Consider the following 15,233-nt stretch of genomic DNA (forward strand, 5'->3'; position numbering starts at 1 on the left):
ACAGTCAGCGAGAAAAGGCACTAGGAAAGAAGAACAAGGATGCCCACATGACCATAAGAGGAAGTGGGGGTGGGGGCTTGCCCTGATTGGCTCACAGGCTGACAGATGGCCTGGATGAGCCAATTAGTGCAACAGAAGGCAGTGATGCCCTTGCAGAACAAGCAGAATGTCATTCTGTGTTGGGCTGTGCATTGGTCTTGCAGTGTCTGACAGAAAATGACCTTAGGCACAGTGTACAATCAAGTATGCATTTTAGTGTGAGGGACAGTGAAGGGAAAGGCTAGAAAGAAGAAGAATTGCATATAATAGGGAAAGTCAGGGAAAGCTGTCAGCCAGGGAGCTAGACATGAAGAGCTGATGCTGGGTATGCCTGGCAAGGCCTTCTAACTGCAATTACTGCCTTCTAACACAATTGCAGCTGCCGCAGAACCTCAAAAAGAACTTACCTGCAAAGACTTTTTAACAGAAGGGGAGGAGTGGAATAAGCTCATAACTGTACAACATGTGTTTTACCATCCAAAGTATAGATAGCATTTGAACTCTCAGTGAAAAGGTGAACTACCAGTCTGAAATCTGTGTCAGGGCAGCTGCAAACAGTTCAAATTTATTTTTTTATTTTTTTGGGTTTGGGAAAATAGTGTATACGTTTGTCTTACTATACAGAGGGTAGCAGTTTATATCTCTGAATGATAACATTAAATACTATGCCTAAATCTGTGTCGATCCCTCTCCAGACAGTTAATTTTTTTGTTTGGGTTTGGGTAAAAAAAAAGTATACATTATGTGTGTCTTATAAAAAAAAAGAGTAGCGGTTTATATCTCCGAGTGATAATGTTAAATACTAGGCTGAAATCTGTGTTGGTGCATCTCCAGACAATTGTTGTGTTGGTTTGTGTGTGTGTGTGTGTGTGTGTGTGTGGTGTTGTGGAAATTTTATTAGGATTTGTTTCTAATATATTGTGTATTGTCATAATGTCTCTCAGTGTCAGGGTAAACCATTGGAGTGGATATCTTCTTGTGTATGTGGAGACACGGCTGCTGGGCGCAGTGGTCTCCGTCGGCGAATGGTCCAATGTACTATGCGCTGGGCTGTGGGCCGGGGGAGACTAATGTGTGTTCAGCAGATCAGTGTTTTCTTGCCGAATGTATGGACGCCGGCTAACGCCCCGCGCAAGACACGGATTTATTGGTTTTTCATGGATGCATTTGTTAAGAGAACTATATATGAAAGGAATGTGCGTTTGTTGTCTCTAGTGCGCCTGATCAGCCGCTGGAGATAATGACGCTGTCCTGTAAATAAACATGCATGAGGATCATAGTAACTTTAATTGGCATTGATCACTGAGCAAGGCTGGATAAAGTTAACTCCAGTGGTAATGGGAGGATATAGTATACCTGTGTTTGTTATTTTATTTTATGTTTGTTTTAAAATTATTTTTATTGGTTTTACAACAGTTAGGACGTACACTCGTTGCTTGCCCTGCAAGGGCGCCAATATAAGAATACATCTGATACAGTACAATCAAATGGGAAAAATCAAATCAAAGAATAACAAACAGAAACAGGGTGGGATGTAGGAAGGTCCGAGGGAAGGAAAGGGAAGGGGAGGGGAAGCATCAATAATATTGCAGACAGGTAGGACTTGTTCCAGAGTAATTAGTGCAGCGATATCATTGATGTTCACGAAACCATATTGCTATGCAAATCAGTTTGAAAAACCTCTATAATTCTTCCAAGGTTTCCAAATCGCCTCAAATCTGTGTGGTGTTTGGGCTTCCCAGTGAGCTATCTGCTCAAGGCGGTACAATTGATCACATCTATTAATCCATTGTTTTATTAGGGGCATCTCAGTCTTTTTCCAGTAAACTGCGATGAGTATTCTGGAAGCTGCCAATAGAATCTGACTCAACCTTTGTGTATCTCTAGGGCACCTGAGATCCCCGAACACCCCAAAGAGACACACCTTCGGAGAGGCCGGAAACGGCATCTTACAGATCTCAGAAATGACTTTACATATCTCACGCCAGTAGGAAGCAATCCTAGTGCAATTCCACCATAAATGGCTGTGGGTGCCTATGTCCCGCTCACATCTCCAGCAGTTGGGGCTGCATTCAGGAAACATGCAGTTAATTCTTTGTGGCGTATAGTACCATTGAGTAAGTACCTTATAGCTATTCTCTTGTAGTTTGACACACCTGGACACCCCATGAGGAGCTTTCAGGACACTATGTATTTCCTTCGCTGAAAACTGGATATTTAGCTCACTCTCCTATTTTGATATGAAAGTAGTCCGGGTATGATAGGGCCAATAGAAGGCTGTATAATTTAGATACCTTTCCCTTTGAGTCTTTTAGTTGCAGAGCCATTTTCTCAAAAACTGATTTTTCTAAAGGTACACTAACATTTATGAGGTGGGACTTCATAGAGTGAATAAAATGAGCTTTTTGGAAATTTGAAAGGCATGCTACCGTAGGGTGTTTCTCCAGGTCTTCGAAAGTTGGGACATCATTATCTGGACATAGCGAAGAAACCGGAGTGGCAATAGCTTTCGCTCTGTCCGATATGGTTTCCCAGAACTGGGTTGAGGAGTGGCAAAGTACATCTCGAACCTGCATCAAGGCGAGATAATTAGTTAATAGATGCTTTTTCCATTTAGAGTCTTTCCACATGTCCAAAGCATACTTAGTGATGATGGTATATGTTTGTAATTTAGCGTGTTTTGGGGATTGGTCTAAGAAAATGAGGGAATGAAGTGGGAGATTTAACATATTATCTTCTGTAGTTAGGGCTAACCGTTCTGAGTAGGGTCTCAACCATTCTAGGCATCTAAGTGCAATTACTGCCTTATTATAGGTATATCGATCTGGAATACCAAGCCCCCCATTTCTAGGGTGTTGCACCATAAGAGTGAGAGGTAGCCTAGATCTCTTACCACCCCATAGGAATTTAGATAAGATTCCTTGCATTTTTACAAAATAAGCCTTTGGGATTGGGATCGGCAATGCTTGCAGATAGTAAAGAACAGTGGGCAGCAGTATTGTTTTAATCAGTGTTCTTTGCCCGAACCATGAAATAAATGGAATATCCCAAGAACCCAACAGATCCTCTAAACGCTTTGGCAATGGCTGGAAGTTGTCCCTTGTTATTTTATTTTAAATGATGGTGGTTTCTCATCTTCCGGTATCATTACTTCCTGTATGTCATCACTTCCTGTATCCTTATTACATGAAGTAAGTGGTCGGGTGACGGGCCGGCCCCTTTTCTATTGTTACATCCTTTTGTGAGTGAGAAATAAAAGGTGAGCAGACTGGGCAGGAGGAGGCAGTGCTCAGCAGAACTGAACATAATAACACCTTTGTCTGAGTGGTGAAGAGATTTACCTTTCCTTACACAAAGTCTGATGCAAGTGAATTTCTACTACAAATATTTCTATTACGGGGGGGAATAATCTCATAGTAGGTTGACAACTTGTGTTTTACACTACAGAAAGCTTTTTTTTCTGAATCTGCATATTTTAACACACAAAATACATTAGGCCCAAATCTGATAGTGGTGCAGATACTGAATTATGAATGGGGACAAAACGGAAGCGTTTTTTTTTCCCGTATTGAGACTAAAGATGAGTGAATTTATGAAAAGTTCGATTCAGCTTATTCGCTGAATTTTACAAAAAAATTTGCTCCGTTACGAATTACTTTGTCATGAAGAGCATTTTTTGGTAAGTAGTGGGTGCAATGACAGGGAGCTGCAATAGCGCCCCCCCCCCCGCCCCCCGTCATTTTACACCTCAGATGCCGTGTTCATACATGAGTGTAAAAACAGTGTGAAATTAACATTTAAAAAATGTAATCAAACTGACCGCCTCCATTTGCTCGTGAGGGACTGGCCGCCGCCATCTTGCTTGAAGATCTGGAGCGAAATCTCGCACGGCGCCAGATTATGTCATCACGCCAGCCAGCATGGTGACATCACACGTCACCATGCACAGGATTTTGGCACAGATCTTCAATCAAGATGGCGGCTGGTGGCCCGTTGCGAGCAAATGGAGGAGGTAAGTATAATTTTTTTTATTTTTTGCACTATTTCAGGTTAAATCGATTCGCTAACACAAAGCACAAGAAAATTCGGCTTCGAGGCAAATCGAATTTATCCTGAAATTCGGATCAAATTCCACTTCGTGGGATTCAATTCACTCATCTCTAATTAAGACCCTATGACGGATCTCGATACTGGAAAATATTAACTCTAGTGTGAAAGTAGCCTAAGTCTCCTCCTCCTCCTTGTTTTCTGCTCCATTGTGAGACATCTATAACGGAATGATATAAAAAACTTTTCTTGACCAGCAATTAATTTTCCTACAAGCTGAACCCTAACCTGGCCAAGTTGCTTTTGGTGTAGTCGCTGCCGTACCATTTAATAGTGCATTGTACTCTCACGTGGCAAAGAAAGCGGGTCACTCCTTCTGATTCTGATGCTCCAGGATGACACCTAGGGCAGCTGTTATGGACAGCAATAGTACATGTCTTTCATGGCCAACTGGGTCAATGTTTTTTTGTGGTAGCGGCAAGGCAGCACCATAGCAACATGGCCGGGTCCTTTTGAACCCCCCCCCACAATGATTGCATCTGGCTGGCTTCCACACCAGGAACTTATCTGCCTCCTCCACTTCCTCCTTCATGGACACACTCCCATCCCCAACAGGAGCAGAGCACTAGTGATGAGTGGCATAGGCAATATTCAAATTTGCAATGTAATATTTTCATGATAAATTTGCGATAAACTCGCGATTATTTAACACTATTCGCGAATACGAATCTATAGCACTATATTCTAAATATTTGCAAATTCTCGAAGTGCGATATTCACGATTCAAATATGCGATTCAAATATTCGATCTCAACACTACAGAGCACATCATCGCTCCCGCTCCCCCTCCTTCCTAACACATATGTCAAGTCAAGCGTTGCCATGCAGTGTTGAAGCTGATCAAGCTGGGAAAGGGTAACTAAACAGGCGAGCAGTTGCTAAAGTACATGAAGCAGCAAACATCCTGCTGGCTGTCACCTCACCGACTCCAACTGGGCAAGGTGATCAAAGACAATGGCCGCAACATCGTGGTCATCCTGAACCTGGGGGAAATAACAAATACTCCCTCCATGGCGCACATCATTTACTGAGTCGTGAAATGCTTTTTAAAAAAGTAAGCTGGCTTGTGCAAGGTTCTAGCAATGTCCAGTAGACTGTCCCCTTTTTCATAAGAATTTGATCTGCACAGCCTCTAGTGGTGGGTGCTCATAGAGGACAAAAGTCAGTCCGTTATAGAAAGGAAGATCTATGGCACACCAAGGACTCTTTTTCAAGTGATGCTTTAATGCATATTTGTGTAGTTACATCAATTTGTGTTTAATTTTCATCCAGAATATGTAACAGTATATGAGGCCGTCAAAAGAAGTCCCAACGTTTTGGTCACTAATGACCTTTATTATGATCTGACCCCTGTGTGGAGCGGGTTCATCAGTTATCTACTTATCTACTTCTTTTCTTTTAGCAGAACAAATTTTCCACCTGACTCCCCCATATAAATAGACGCTCAGATGTTCAGCTCAGCATGAAAGTGTTTTCAATGGCGAGAGAGAAAATAAAGGATTAGGTAGAAATATCCTTTTTTCTGCCGACATCTGCCATCAAGAGAAAGTTGGGTGACCACCATACACATTAGGTAGAAATCTAACATATATAGGCACCTTCAGGCTGTAGACTTAGGCTGGTTTTTATACTTTTTAACTTTAAGTAATTTTTTTCACAGTAATGAAAAAAAAAAATCCAGACATATGCAGTTACTACTTACCTTTCTGGGAAGGATATGTTTCGGTCATGATGGGCTTCAAATCAAAAGGATTTAATGAAGCTTTGTAAATATTTTCACTATCCAGAGAAATAGCATCTGCTTCTCCAGCCTGAAAAACAATACTTTCATTGTTGATATTGAACTTTTCTATTATTTTTAAGAGTGTTTTCCCAAAAATCAGTCGATCACAGCAGCCCTCAGTGATCAGCTGAATCTATGGGTAAATCCAACAACAAATGTTTAATTTCCCTGTCGTGCCTCAGCAGGATAGATTGAGAATGACACTGTTAAATTAATGGACTACCCATGTAAACAGTCAAAAGCAAGAGAATCTCAGTATTGCCTGTCTCCGCTTTAGCTAAAATGGATCTACTCTACTGAAATATCCTAAAGGTATTTAAAAATATTTATTTTACACCAGAATACCAATTTCACTGCTATGGCATCAGGACAGGTCATCAATATCAGATAGGTGGGGGTTCGACTCCTAGCTGCTCATCTGTTTGAAGGTACAGTACGTCTCTATTTGTTTCTGTTTCTTCCACAACATATTTGAATGTTCTGTTGGTTGTCAGAGCAAATAAACATCTGACCTAAACCTTTGCTCTACCATAAGAGCTCTCACAATGCTTTGCATGTTGGTAAGGGTACTTTCACACTAGCGTTGTTTGCCGGAACTAGGTGTTCCGGCAAAACGGATCCGGCTCTCGGGTCTGTGCATGCCTGAGCCGGGCAGCACACAGCAGGGACACAGCCCGCAAGAGGCCTGCTTCACATTGCTGCTGAAGGAGGTAAGTATCAGTGTATTATTTTTTTTTGGAGAGGGGGAGCTGGCACTATGGGGGCATCTGACAGTTCTTACAACCCCCCCATTTTTTTGGGGTGGCACTTATTACTGGCACATTATGGGGGGGCACCATGGGGGAGAGGAGCACTATGGGGGCATCTGACAATTCTTACAGCCCCATTTTTTTGGGGTGGCACTTGTTACTGGCACATTATGGGGGGGGGGCATGAGAGAAAGGAGCACTATGGGGGCTCTAAAGGGGCTTTTTTTTTTACACACTATGGGGGGCACTATAGGGGAGAACGGCACTATGATGCATCTGATGGCACTATAGGGGCATTATTTGGGGGGCACCATGGGGGAGAGGAGCACTATGGGGGCTCTAAAGGGGCTTTTTTACACATTATGGGGGGCACTATAAGGGAGAACGGCACTATGGGGCATCTGGTGGCACTATAGGGGCATTATTTGGGGGCACTATGGGGAAGTGGGGGTTCTAAAGAGGCCTTTTTTTCTTATTGGCACATGGGGGGCATTATGGCATCTGGTGGCACTAAGGGGGCATTTTTTACTGGCACATTATGGGAGGCACTATAGGGGAGGGCGGCACTATGGAGGAGTGGAGCACTATTGGGGCATATGGTGGCACTTCGAAGGGGCATTTTTTACTGGCACATTATGGGGCGGCACCATGGGGGAGAGGAGCACTATGGGGGCATCTGGGGGTCTAAAGGGGCTTTTTTTTTATTGACACATAATGGGGGCACTATAGGGGATAATGGCACTATGGGGCATCTGGTGGCACTATAGGGGCATTATTTGGGGGCACTAAGGGGAAGTGGGGGCTCTAAAGGGGCCTTTATTCTTATTGGAACATTATGGGGGGCATTATGGCATCTGGTGGCACTAAGGGGGCATTTTTTTACTGGCACATTATGGGAGGCACTATAGGGGAGAGCGGCACTATGGGGCATTATTTGGGGGCACTATGGGGGAGAGGAGCACTATTGGGGCATATGGTGGCACTTAGAAGGGGCATTTTTTACTGACATATTATGGGGGACACTATGGGGAAGGGGGAGAGGAGCACGATGAGGGCATTTACTCGGGCACTATATAGGGGTATTTTATATTGGCATACATTGTGGGGACATTATCTCAACAGCGGGCGCTAAGCAGGGGTATTTCATGTACTGTCATATTGTAGGGAGAATTATTAGTACTAGGAGGTATTATGCGTAGCTTTGCTACTACTGGGGGGGCTATGAGGAACATGATTACTAGTATGGGCACTATAGGGGCATTATTACTACTAAGTGTGCTCTGGCAGAGAATTATTTCTATTTTGGGGAGCCCTGTTACTTTGGGGGGCACCCTGCCACAGTATCAGCTTAGCACAATCATTTTTGGGGGACATTATCTTTATAATATTATTGTCTGGGCGCAGGTATTTTTTAGAGCACTGTGTGCCAATAATTGCTGAAGGGGGCACTATCTGTGTGGTAGTAGTATTTCCAGAGGGACTGTTTCTGCAGTATAGTATTGGGGGTGGCAGGAAAGGGTGTTCAGAAGATGTGAAGATGATGGAAATGTGGGAAACTAATGTCTGTTTGTTAATCTCTGCAGAGATGGGAGATGGCTGAAAAATCATCATGGCGGTCTGGTGTGAATGGAGAAGATAAAGAAAGAGAACGTCTACAACAAAGGTGACATCACTGGATGTAAGAGGTATCTGGCGCTATGTAGGAGAGGAGATGCTACGGCTCCTCCCCCTGCCATTTGCAGAAGGAGGATTCAGAGCTGGGTGAGGACGGTCAAGGGGGGCAGCTGGTGGGGGGAACCACAGGCCTTGAGCAGGATCTGGTGAGGGAGGAGAGCGGAGGAGCTTTCTGGCTGTAGCCTGCTGTTTATTGTATGATGTGAAGCAGGCAGTGCAGCCAGGACAGGCCTCCCCTCTCCGTATGATGTGTAGAGACAGGCCTCAACTATAGAATGTCAGCTGTACAGTGTTTGTTGGGAGTGGCCTATTATATGTAGGAGGGGCTTTTAATAATGGATGGGGCCCTGCCCATTATTAAAAGCCCCTCCTACATATAATAGGCCACTCCCAACAAACACTGTACAGCTGACATTCTATAGTTGCGGCCTGTCTCTACACATCATACGGAGAGAGGGGGAGGTCTGTCCTGGCTGCACTGCCTGCTTCACATCATACAATAAACAGCCGGCTACAGCCAGGAATCTCCTCCGCTCTCCTCCCTCCCCAGATCCTGCTCAAGGCCTGTGGTTCCCCCCACCATCTGCCACCCGCCCGTGGCCTGCTGCCCCCCTTGACCGTCCTCACCCAGCTCTGAATCCTCCTTCTGCAAATGGCAGGGGGGGAGCCGTAGCATCTCCTCTCCTACATACCGCCAGATACCTCTTACATCCAGTGATGTCACCGCATTGTTCTATTCCTACAGAGCTTTTAGAATCGCCAAGTAAAAGAATCAGCGCAACACACTACACCCCTTCCCCCGCATTTTTAAATATAAAGGGGGCTTTGAAAATTTTTATTAGCACAGCGCACTACACATGCCACATTTTTTTACCTTTCGGACCCCCCCCTAAGCAAAATTCCTGGGTGCTCCCCTGGTCCAACACTGGAGTAATCCCATAATATTTCTATACTATCCATAATGTCACATCATTATTATACCACTGAACCTAACCCAGATCCTTTTATTTGCTGGAACTGTAGAATTCTCTTCTCTATTTCTAAATAGATGTAATCCCATTGATATTTCCTGTGTCCTATTTGAGATAACTTCCTCTACAGTACAAGTCTGTTTTGAGTTGAGCTTTCTTTATACCTTTGTTTTAAAGAGGTTGTCTCATCTCATGCTTTGGTGGCATATTGCTAGGATATGCCACCATTGTCCGATAGCTGCGGGTTCCACCTTTGGGACCTGCACCTATCTCTATAATGGGGCCCCCAAGTGAACGAAGGTACACCACACAATTGTGAGCACCCTCAATTTTTTTTCTATGGGTGAATTGAGAGTTGCGCTCGCTTGTGAGGTGCACTCTCCATTCACTGCTATGGGAGTTCGAAGGAGCTTCCTTCCCAACATCTGCCTGCTCGCAGTGGATATGAGCACTGCATTTATGTGCAGCGATTCCCTCCACTGTATGGGGATGACTGATTGCTACTGCCATTGCTCAACTCCATACAGATTCATTGTTTCTGGGCAGCAGATCGCTGTTTAGACAGCACAAACAATGATTTAGGTGGCTGCATAAACGTTTGCTTCACCCTATGAACAAGCATTTTGCATCTTGGGTTCCCAGCAGGAAAGGGGCAATTTATGATCAGCTTATTGTGAAAGGACCCTTTTTTTGTCAGTGGGGATATGGGGGGCAGTTTTGACAGTGGGGATATGGGGGGCAGTAGAAAAATAAAAAATAGTGACCCGGACTCGGAATCTGCAGTACTACTCAGTACAAATTCTCTTTAAAAAGACATTGCTCAAAAAGTACAACCTCTTCATGGCCACTATACTGTAAATTTTCATGGACTTCCTTGAGGACATACTCACACTGATAGCTCTCATACAGTCCTCAGTGCTGGATTTCTTCACACATATTAGGACAATTTCCTTGACAGTGCACGAGTTCACCAGATCATTGCACTTTTTTTCTTCTGCATTTGACGTCACACACCAGCGTACATTTCTTGCTTGGGGTGCTGCATAGCTCATCCCTATGATTAGGATCAATCAAGAAAATAATATAATATTCTTATAGAAAACTATCCAATTAATTCAGGAATGTTTAACTGTGGCAAGAATTTGGGGTTTTCTGAAAAAGTTGTTTTAACTGGCGCCATTGTATGAACATGTAGTAAAGGATGTCTGTGCTTACCCAACAGGCAGAGACATAGTAAGACTTGGAAAGCAGGAGTCATCCTCACTTCTTTCTGGGCACTAGATGAAGAGTGCTTCATGCAATGTGGCTGCTCGTCCCATCTCATTTCGTGTGTCCTATTTATAAGAGGAGGGGGTGGCTGAGTGAGCAGATCAGTTGTCCTTATCTTGTTTGTAGAACTATTTCTCAATAAAACCTGTTCACTGCCTTCTCACTGTGATTGATAGACTCTGGTTTTGGGCACGCAGACAGTTTTTGTTTTTGCAACTTGGAATATTAGCTACTAGAGTATTATTTGTGGTGTGCAGCATTCAGCTTCTTTATATGGGAACATGCTTCTCAGAATGATCAGATCTGGAGAAATGTGATACCGTGTCACCAGTTCATCCTTGTATGTAAAGAAACTGGAAATGAGTTCATATCTAGAGATGAGCAAACCGAAGTTGACGAAGTGGAATTTGATCCAAATTTTAGGAATTATTTGATTCGCACTGAATCCGAATTTCCTCACGCTTCGTGGTAACGAATCACATTTTTTCCTAAAATGGCTGCTGCACATGTTAGCACATCAAGCAAGGCACTCTGGGAATGAGGGATCACCCACAATGCCATGCATGCAGCCAATCCGCAGCCAGCCAGCCCTGTGATGTCACAGCCCTATAAATAGCCTCAGGCCCTCAGCCATCTTGGCTTCAGCCATTTTCGAGTGTACTTAGTGCAGGGAGAGACATAAGCAGGCGCTAGGGACAGTGCTAGGAATGACTTGAAAACTTATATTTTGTTCAATAGAAGTTTAGGGAAAGAGCATTAGAAGTGTAGGGAAAGGATAGGGAGGGATTATTCCACAGTATTGAAGCAGGACAGGGTTCAATAGGGGTGTTTACAGCCTGGGTAATAGGAACAATCATATTACACCTTGCTGCACTGACTGCGGATCCAAATTGCCATTATACTGCTGCTCATTTCAGGTTTGCAATACCCCTGTAATTCCAGCTTATTAACCATTGTGCGGAGCAGTTATATGTATGTTCTAAAGCCTTTTTTGTCGTGCAGTAGTGGGGATAAAAAGGGGCTTATTAGCCGTTGTGCATTGTGAGAAAATTATAGCCCTTTTTGGCGTGTATTAGTGGCAAAAAAAAAACTTTATTTGCTGTTCACGGCCGCAGTTATATGTTCTAAAGCCTTTTTTTGGCGTGTATTAGTGGGGGAAAAGAAAAAAGGGCTTATTTGCCGTTTTGTGGTGAAGTGGGAAAATTACAGCCCTTTTTGGCGTGTATTAGTGGCAAAAAATATATATTATTTGCCGTTCAGCTGTGAAGTTCCATTGTATTACAGCCATTCATAGGATAAATACGTACGTCCTATTAGCCGTTCTGCAATGAATTGTGATTGGGGTGTATTAATAGGAAAAATAATACGTCTTATTAGCCGGTCTGCAGTGATCCGACATTGTTATACAGCCATTGTTGGGGTGTATTAATGGGAAAAATAAGTATATGTTATTAGCCGTTCTGTGGTGAATTTACATAGTCATACAGACATTGTTGCGCTGTATTAATAGCAAAAATAAGTATGTGTTATTAGCCGTTCTGCTGTGAATTTACATTGTTGGTGCTTATTATTAGGAAAAATAAGTACTTCTTATTAGCCGTTCTGCTGTGAATTTGCATTGACATTCAGTGGTGAAATTTTTTCGTGACACAGCCTTTTATGGGAAAAGTAGTCGGTAAATGTAGACTTTCTTCTGTAGGGACTGAGTAATTGCGTCGATTAGCCATTCAGTGGTGAATTTTTTGTGAAACAGCCTTTTTTGGGAAAATTGATGGGTGATTGTAGAGTATCTTCCGTAGGGACTAACAATTTGTCGATTAGCCATTCAGTGGTGAAATTTGTTTGTGATACAGCATTTTTTAGGAAAATTGGTCGGTGAATGTAGACTTTCTTCTGTAGGGACTGAGTATAGCTACAGTCAAGGACAATATATATATATATATGTCCTTAAATATATATATTTGTCTATAAATATATGTCCTTTACAGCGCACTGGGTAAATGTGGTTCCTGCCCAGCCACAACAGCAACTTGGCCAGGTGATGCCGCTTCCGCCTCCACACCATTGGTCCTACGACAATGTCCGCCTCTGCCTCCTCATCCTCCATCGTGTCCTCAGCCTCCACTGCAGGGACAATTCACAGTGCTCCTCCAGCATACCACATGTGCAGGGCATGGCAGTGTTACGCTGTTCTACACCTCGTTTGCCTGGGCGAACTGAGTCACACAGGGAAGGAGCTGCTCCATGTCGGAACCATGGTGATCGACAACAAGAAGAACATGGTGTCGGCGCTGCATCAAGGAGGGCTGAGCCATGCACCCTGCATGGTGCACGTGTTCAATCTGGTTGTAAAGCAATTCCTGAAGTCTTCCACCCATCTCAAAACATCCTAAAAATGGCCAGGAAACTTTGCATGCACTTAAGCCACTCGTACACTACCAAGCACACCCTCCTTGAGCTGCAGCGGCAGAACGGCATCCCCCAACATAGGCTGATACGTTATGTTTCCACCCATTGGAATTCCACCCTCCATATGTTGGACCGACTATACATACAAAGAAAGGCCATAAACGATTTTTTGATGAGCCAAGAGGACAAAGGTACTCTCCTGTGTAACTTTGATGTTAGCCAGTGCCAGCTCATGCGTGACACCTGCCGTTTACTCAGGCCATTTGAGGAGGCCACTTTATTTGTAATTCGCCAGGACTACAGGATGAACAACGTCATTCTACTGATTCATATCCTGGATAAGATACTGGTAAATCTGGCTCATCAGGGGACACGGCCACATGAGCCCTGTGGGGGCTGAACTGGAGGAGGAGGACATTGGAGCACAAACAATGTGTAGTGAAATGGGTGGTTTTTCTACATAGGTGACAGGAGAGGAGGAGCAGGAGCAAGAGGAAGATGAGGAAGACGAGGCAGATGGCCCAAGTACACCGTGGCAGTATACAGTGGAGATGGAGGCAGGAAGTCCCTCTGAGTCACTTGAGCAAATGTCCCGATGCATGCTCACTTGCTTGTGTAGTGACAGCTGAATTGTCACCATTTGCCAGAGGGATGACTACTGGCTCTCCATCATATTAGACCCTTGCTACCGGTCCTAAATGGGGTCCTTTTTTACACCCGCTGAGAGGGAGGACAAACTGAACTACTATAGAGACACCCTATGTAGTCAGTGGGCAGCTGCCTATCTGCCACATCGTCTATCATCTCACAGATCTGACCAGGGGGCCCACTGCACTCATGTTCCACTGCCATGGCTACTGTGGGGGGGGGGGGGCAGGAGCAGTACCAGCTCCATCAGCAGCAGCCTGAGTCTAGAGTCGCTGATGAGCTTCTTTCTTAACCCGCATAGTGAAGAAACTACTCACCAGCAGCTAGATATAGAGCAAAACCTGAACCAGCAGGTGGTGGCATACTTGAAGTGCACCCTGCCACCCGTTATCGAAGATCCGCTGGACTATTGGGCAGCCAAACTGGATTTGTGGCCACAACTGGTCAAATTCGCCCTGGAAAAGCTGTCCTTCCCGGCCTGTAGTGCGTCATCCGAGCGGAGTGGACTTACCAGTCCACCCAAAATGTGGAGAGACTGACATTTGTCAAGATGAATCAGGCGTGGATCAGCCAGGATTTCCACCCATCAATGCCTGATGCATCAGATTAGATCATTCATGCTGCCTCACCCAAACCTTGACAAAAGAGACCGGTTTCTTCTGCCTACCTGCCTCAGCTACTATTATGATGCTGCGACCTGCCTCATGCCACACATCTGATGCCAAGTGCTACTTCTTGCACCAACCATCATCAGCAGGTTCTGTTATTGCCACCCACCCTCCCACTATGTCACCTTGCCACTCTGCGGTCTCCTCATACTGCTGCCACCTCCACACTATGTAACTTTGCCACTCTGTGGCCTCCTCATGCTGCTGCTGCCACCTCCACACTCTGTTATTGTGCCACTCTGTGGCCTCCTCATGCTGCTGCTGCTGCTACCTGAACACTATGTCACTAGGCCACTCTGTGGCCTCTTCATGCTGCTGCTGCCACCTCCACACACTGTCATTGTGCCACTCTGTAGCTTCCTCATGCTGCTGCCACCTCACCACTATGTCACTGGGCCACTCTGTGGTCTCCTCATTCTGCTTCCACCTCACCACTATGTCATTGGGCCAAGCTGTTCTCCCACCCTCCATGACTGGGCCACTATTTTGTCTTTTCGGCCTGGATGACATCACCATTTATTTGACCCTTCTTCTGATCTGTCAGATATTCCATTCACGTGTCATCTCTGTTTTGGATCCGCTCCTGTTTTTTTGGGCATTAGCAATACTAATGGATTACTAAAATAAATAAAGTCTCTGTTTATAATACTTGTCCCCTCGAGTGCTGCAAATACAAAGACAATGTGGGTAAAAAGTCCGCTCAATGAAAAAAATAGAAAAAAGGATTGCACTGCAAGAGAAGAATCTTCTCTGTATGTTACAGTTCTCTTTGTAAGATCTTCAGCTAATAGGACCACGTGCACACCTCACATCCCAACAATGGTATGGAAACCTGTAATGTGATAAGAAAACGCACTATGGTGTAGTAAGCCCCAAACACCTATCGCATCGTGTGAATGAGCTATACTCACAAAAC

General features: G+C 44.4%; 1 protein-coding gene across 11 annotated transcripts in view; it reads right to left on the bottom strand.

The window, feature by feature from the left end:
* LOC122936250 (saxiphilin-like) overlaps nucleotides 1-10,643 on the bottom strand; it is a 189,568-nt gene extending 178,925 nt beyond the window's left edge. For all 11 annotated transcript variants that reach the window (XM_044292366.1, XM_044292361.1, XM_044292365.1 and 8 more), the window contains exons 1-3: nucleotides 10,539-10,643; nucleotides 10,214-10,377; nucleotides 5,849-5,957 (exon numbers count right to left, since the gene is read on the bottom strand). In XM_044292366.1, the coding sequence (XP_044148301.1) occupies nucleotides 5,849-5,957; nucleotides 10,214-10,377; nucleotides 10,539-10,620 (355 nt within the window). In that variant the 5' untranslated portion in view covers nucleotides 10,621-10,643. The remainder of the gene's footprint in view (nucleotides 1-5,848; nucleotides 5,958-10,213; nucleotides 10,378-10,538) is intronic.
* Between the last annotated feature and the right edge of the window lie 4,590 nt (nucleotides 10,644-15,233).

Source organism: Bufo gargarizans, chromosome 4 (assembly GCF_014858855.1).
Source record: "Bufo gargarizans isolate SCDJY-AF-19 chromosome 4, ASM1485885v1, whole genome shotgun sequence".
In the NCBI taxonomy this organism is placed as follows: domain Eukaryota; kingdom Metazoa; phylum Chordata; class Amphibia; order Anura; family Bufonidae; genus Bufo; species Bufo gargarizans.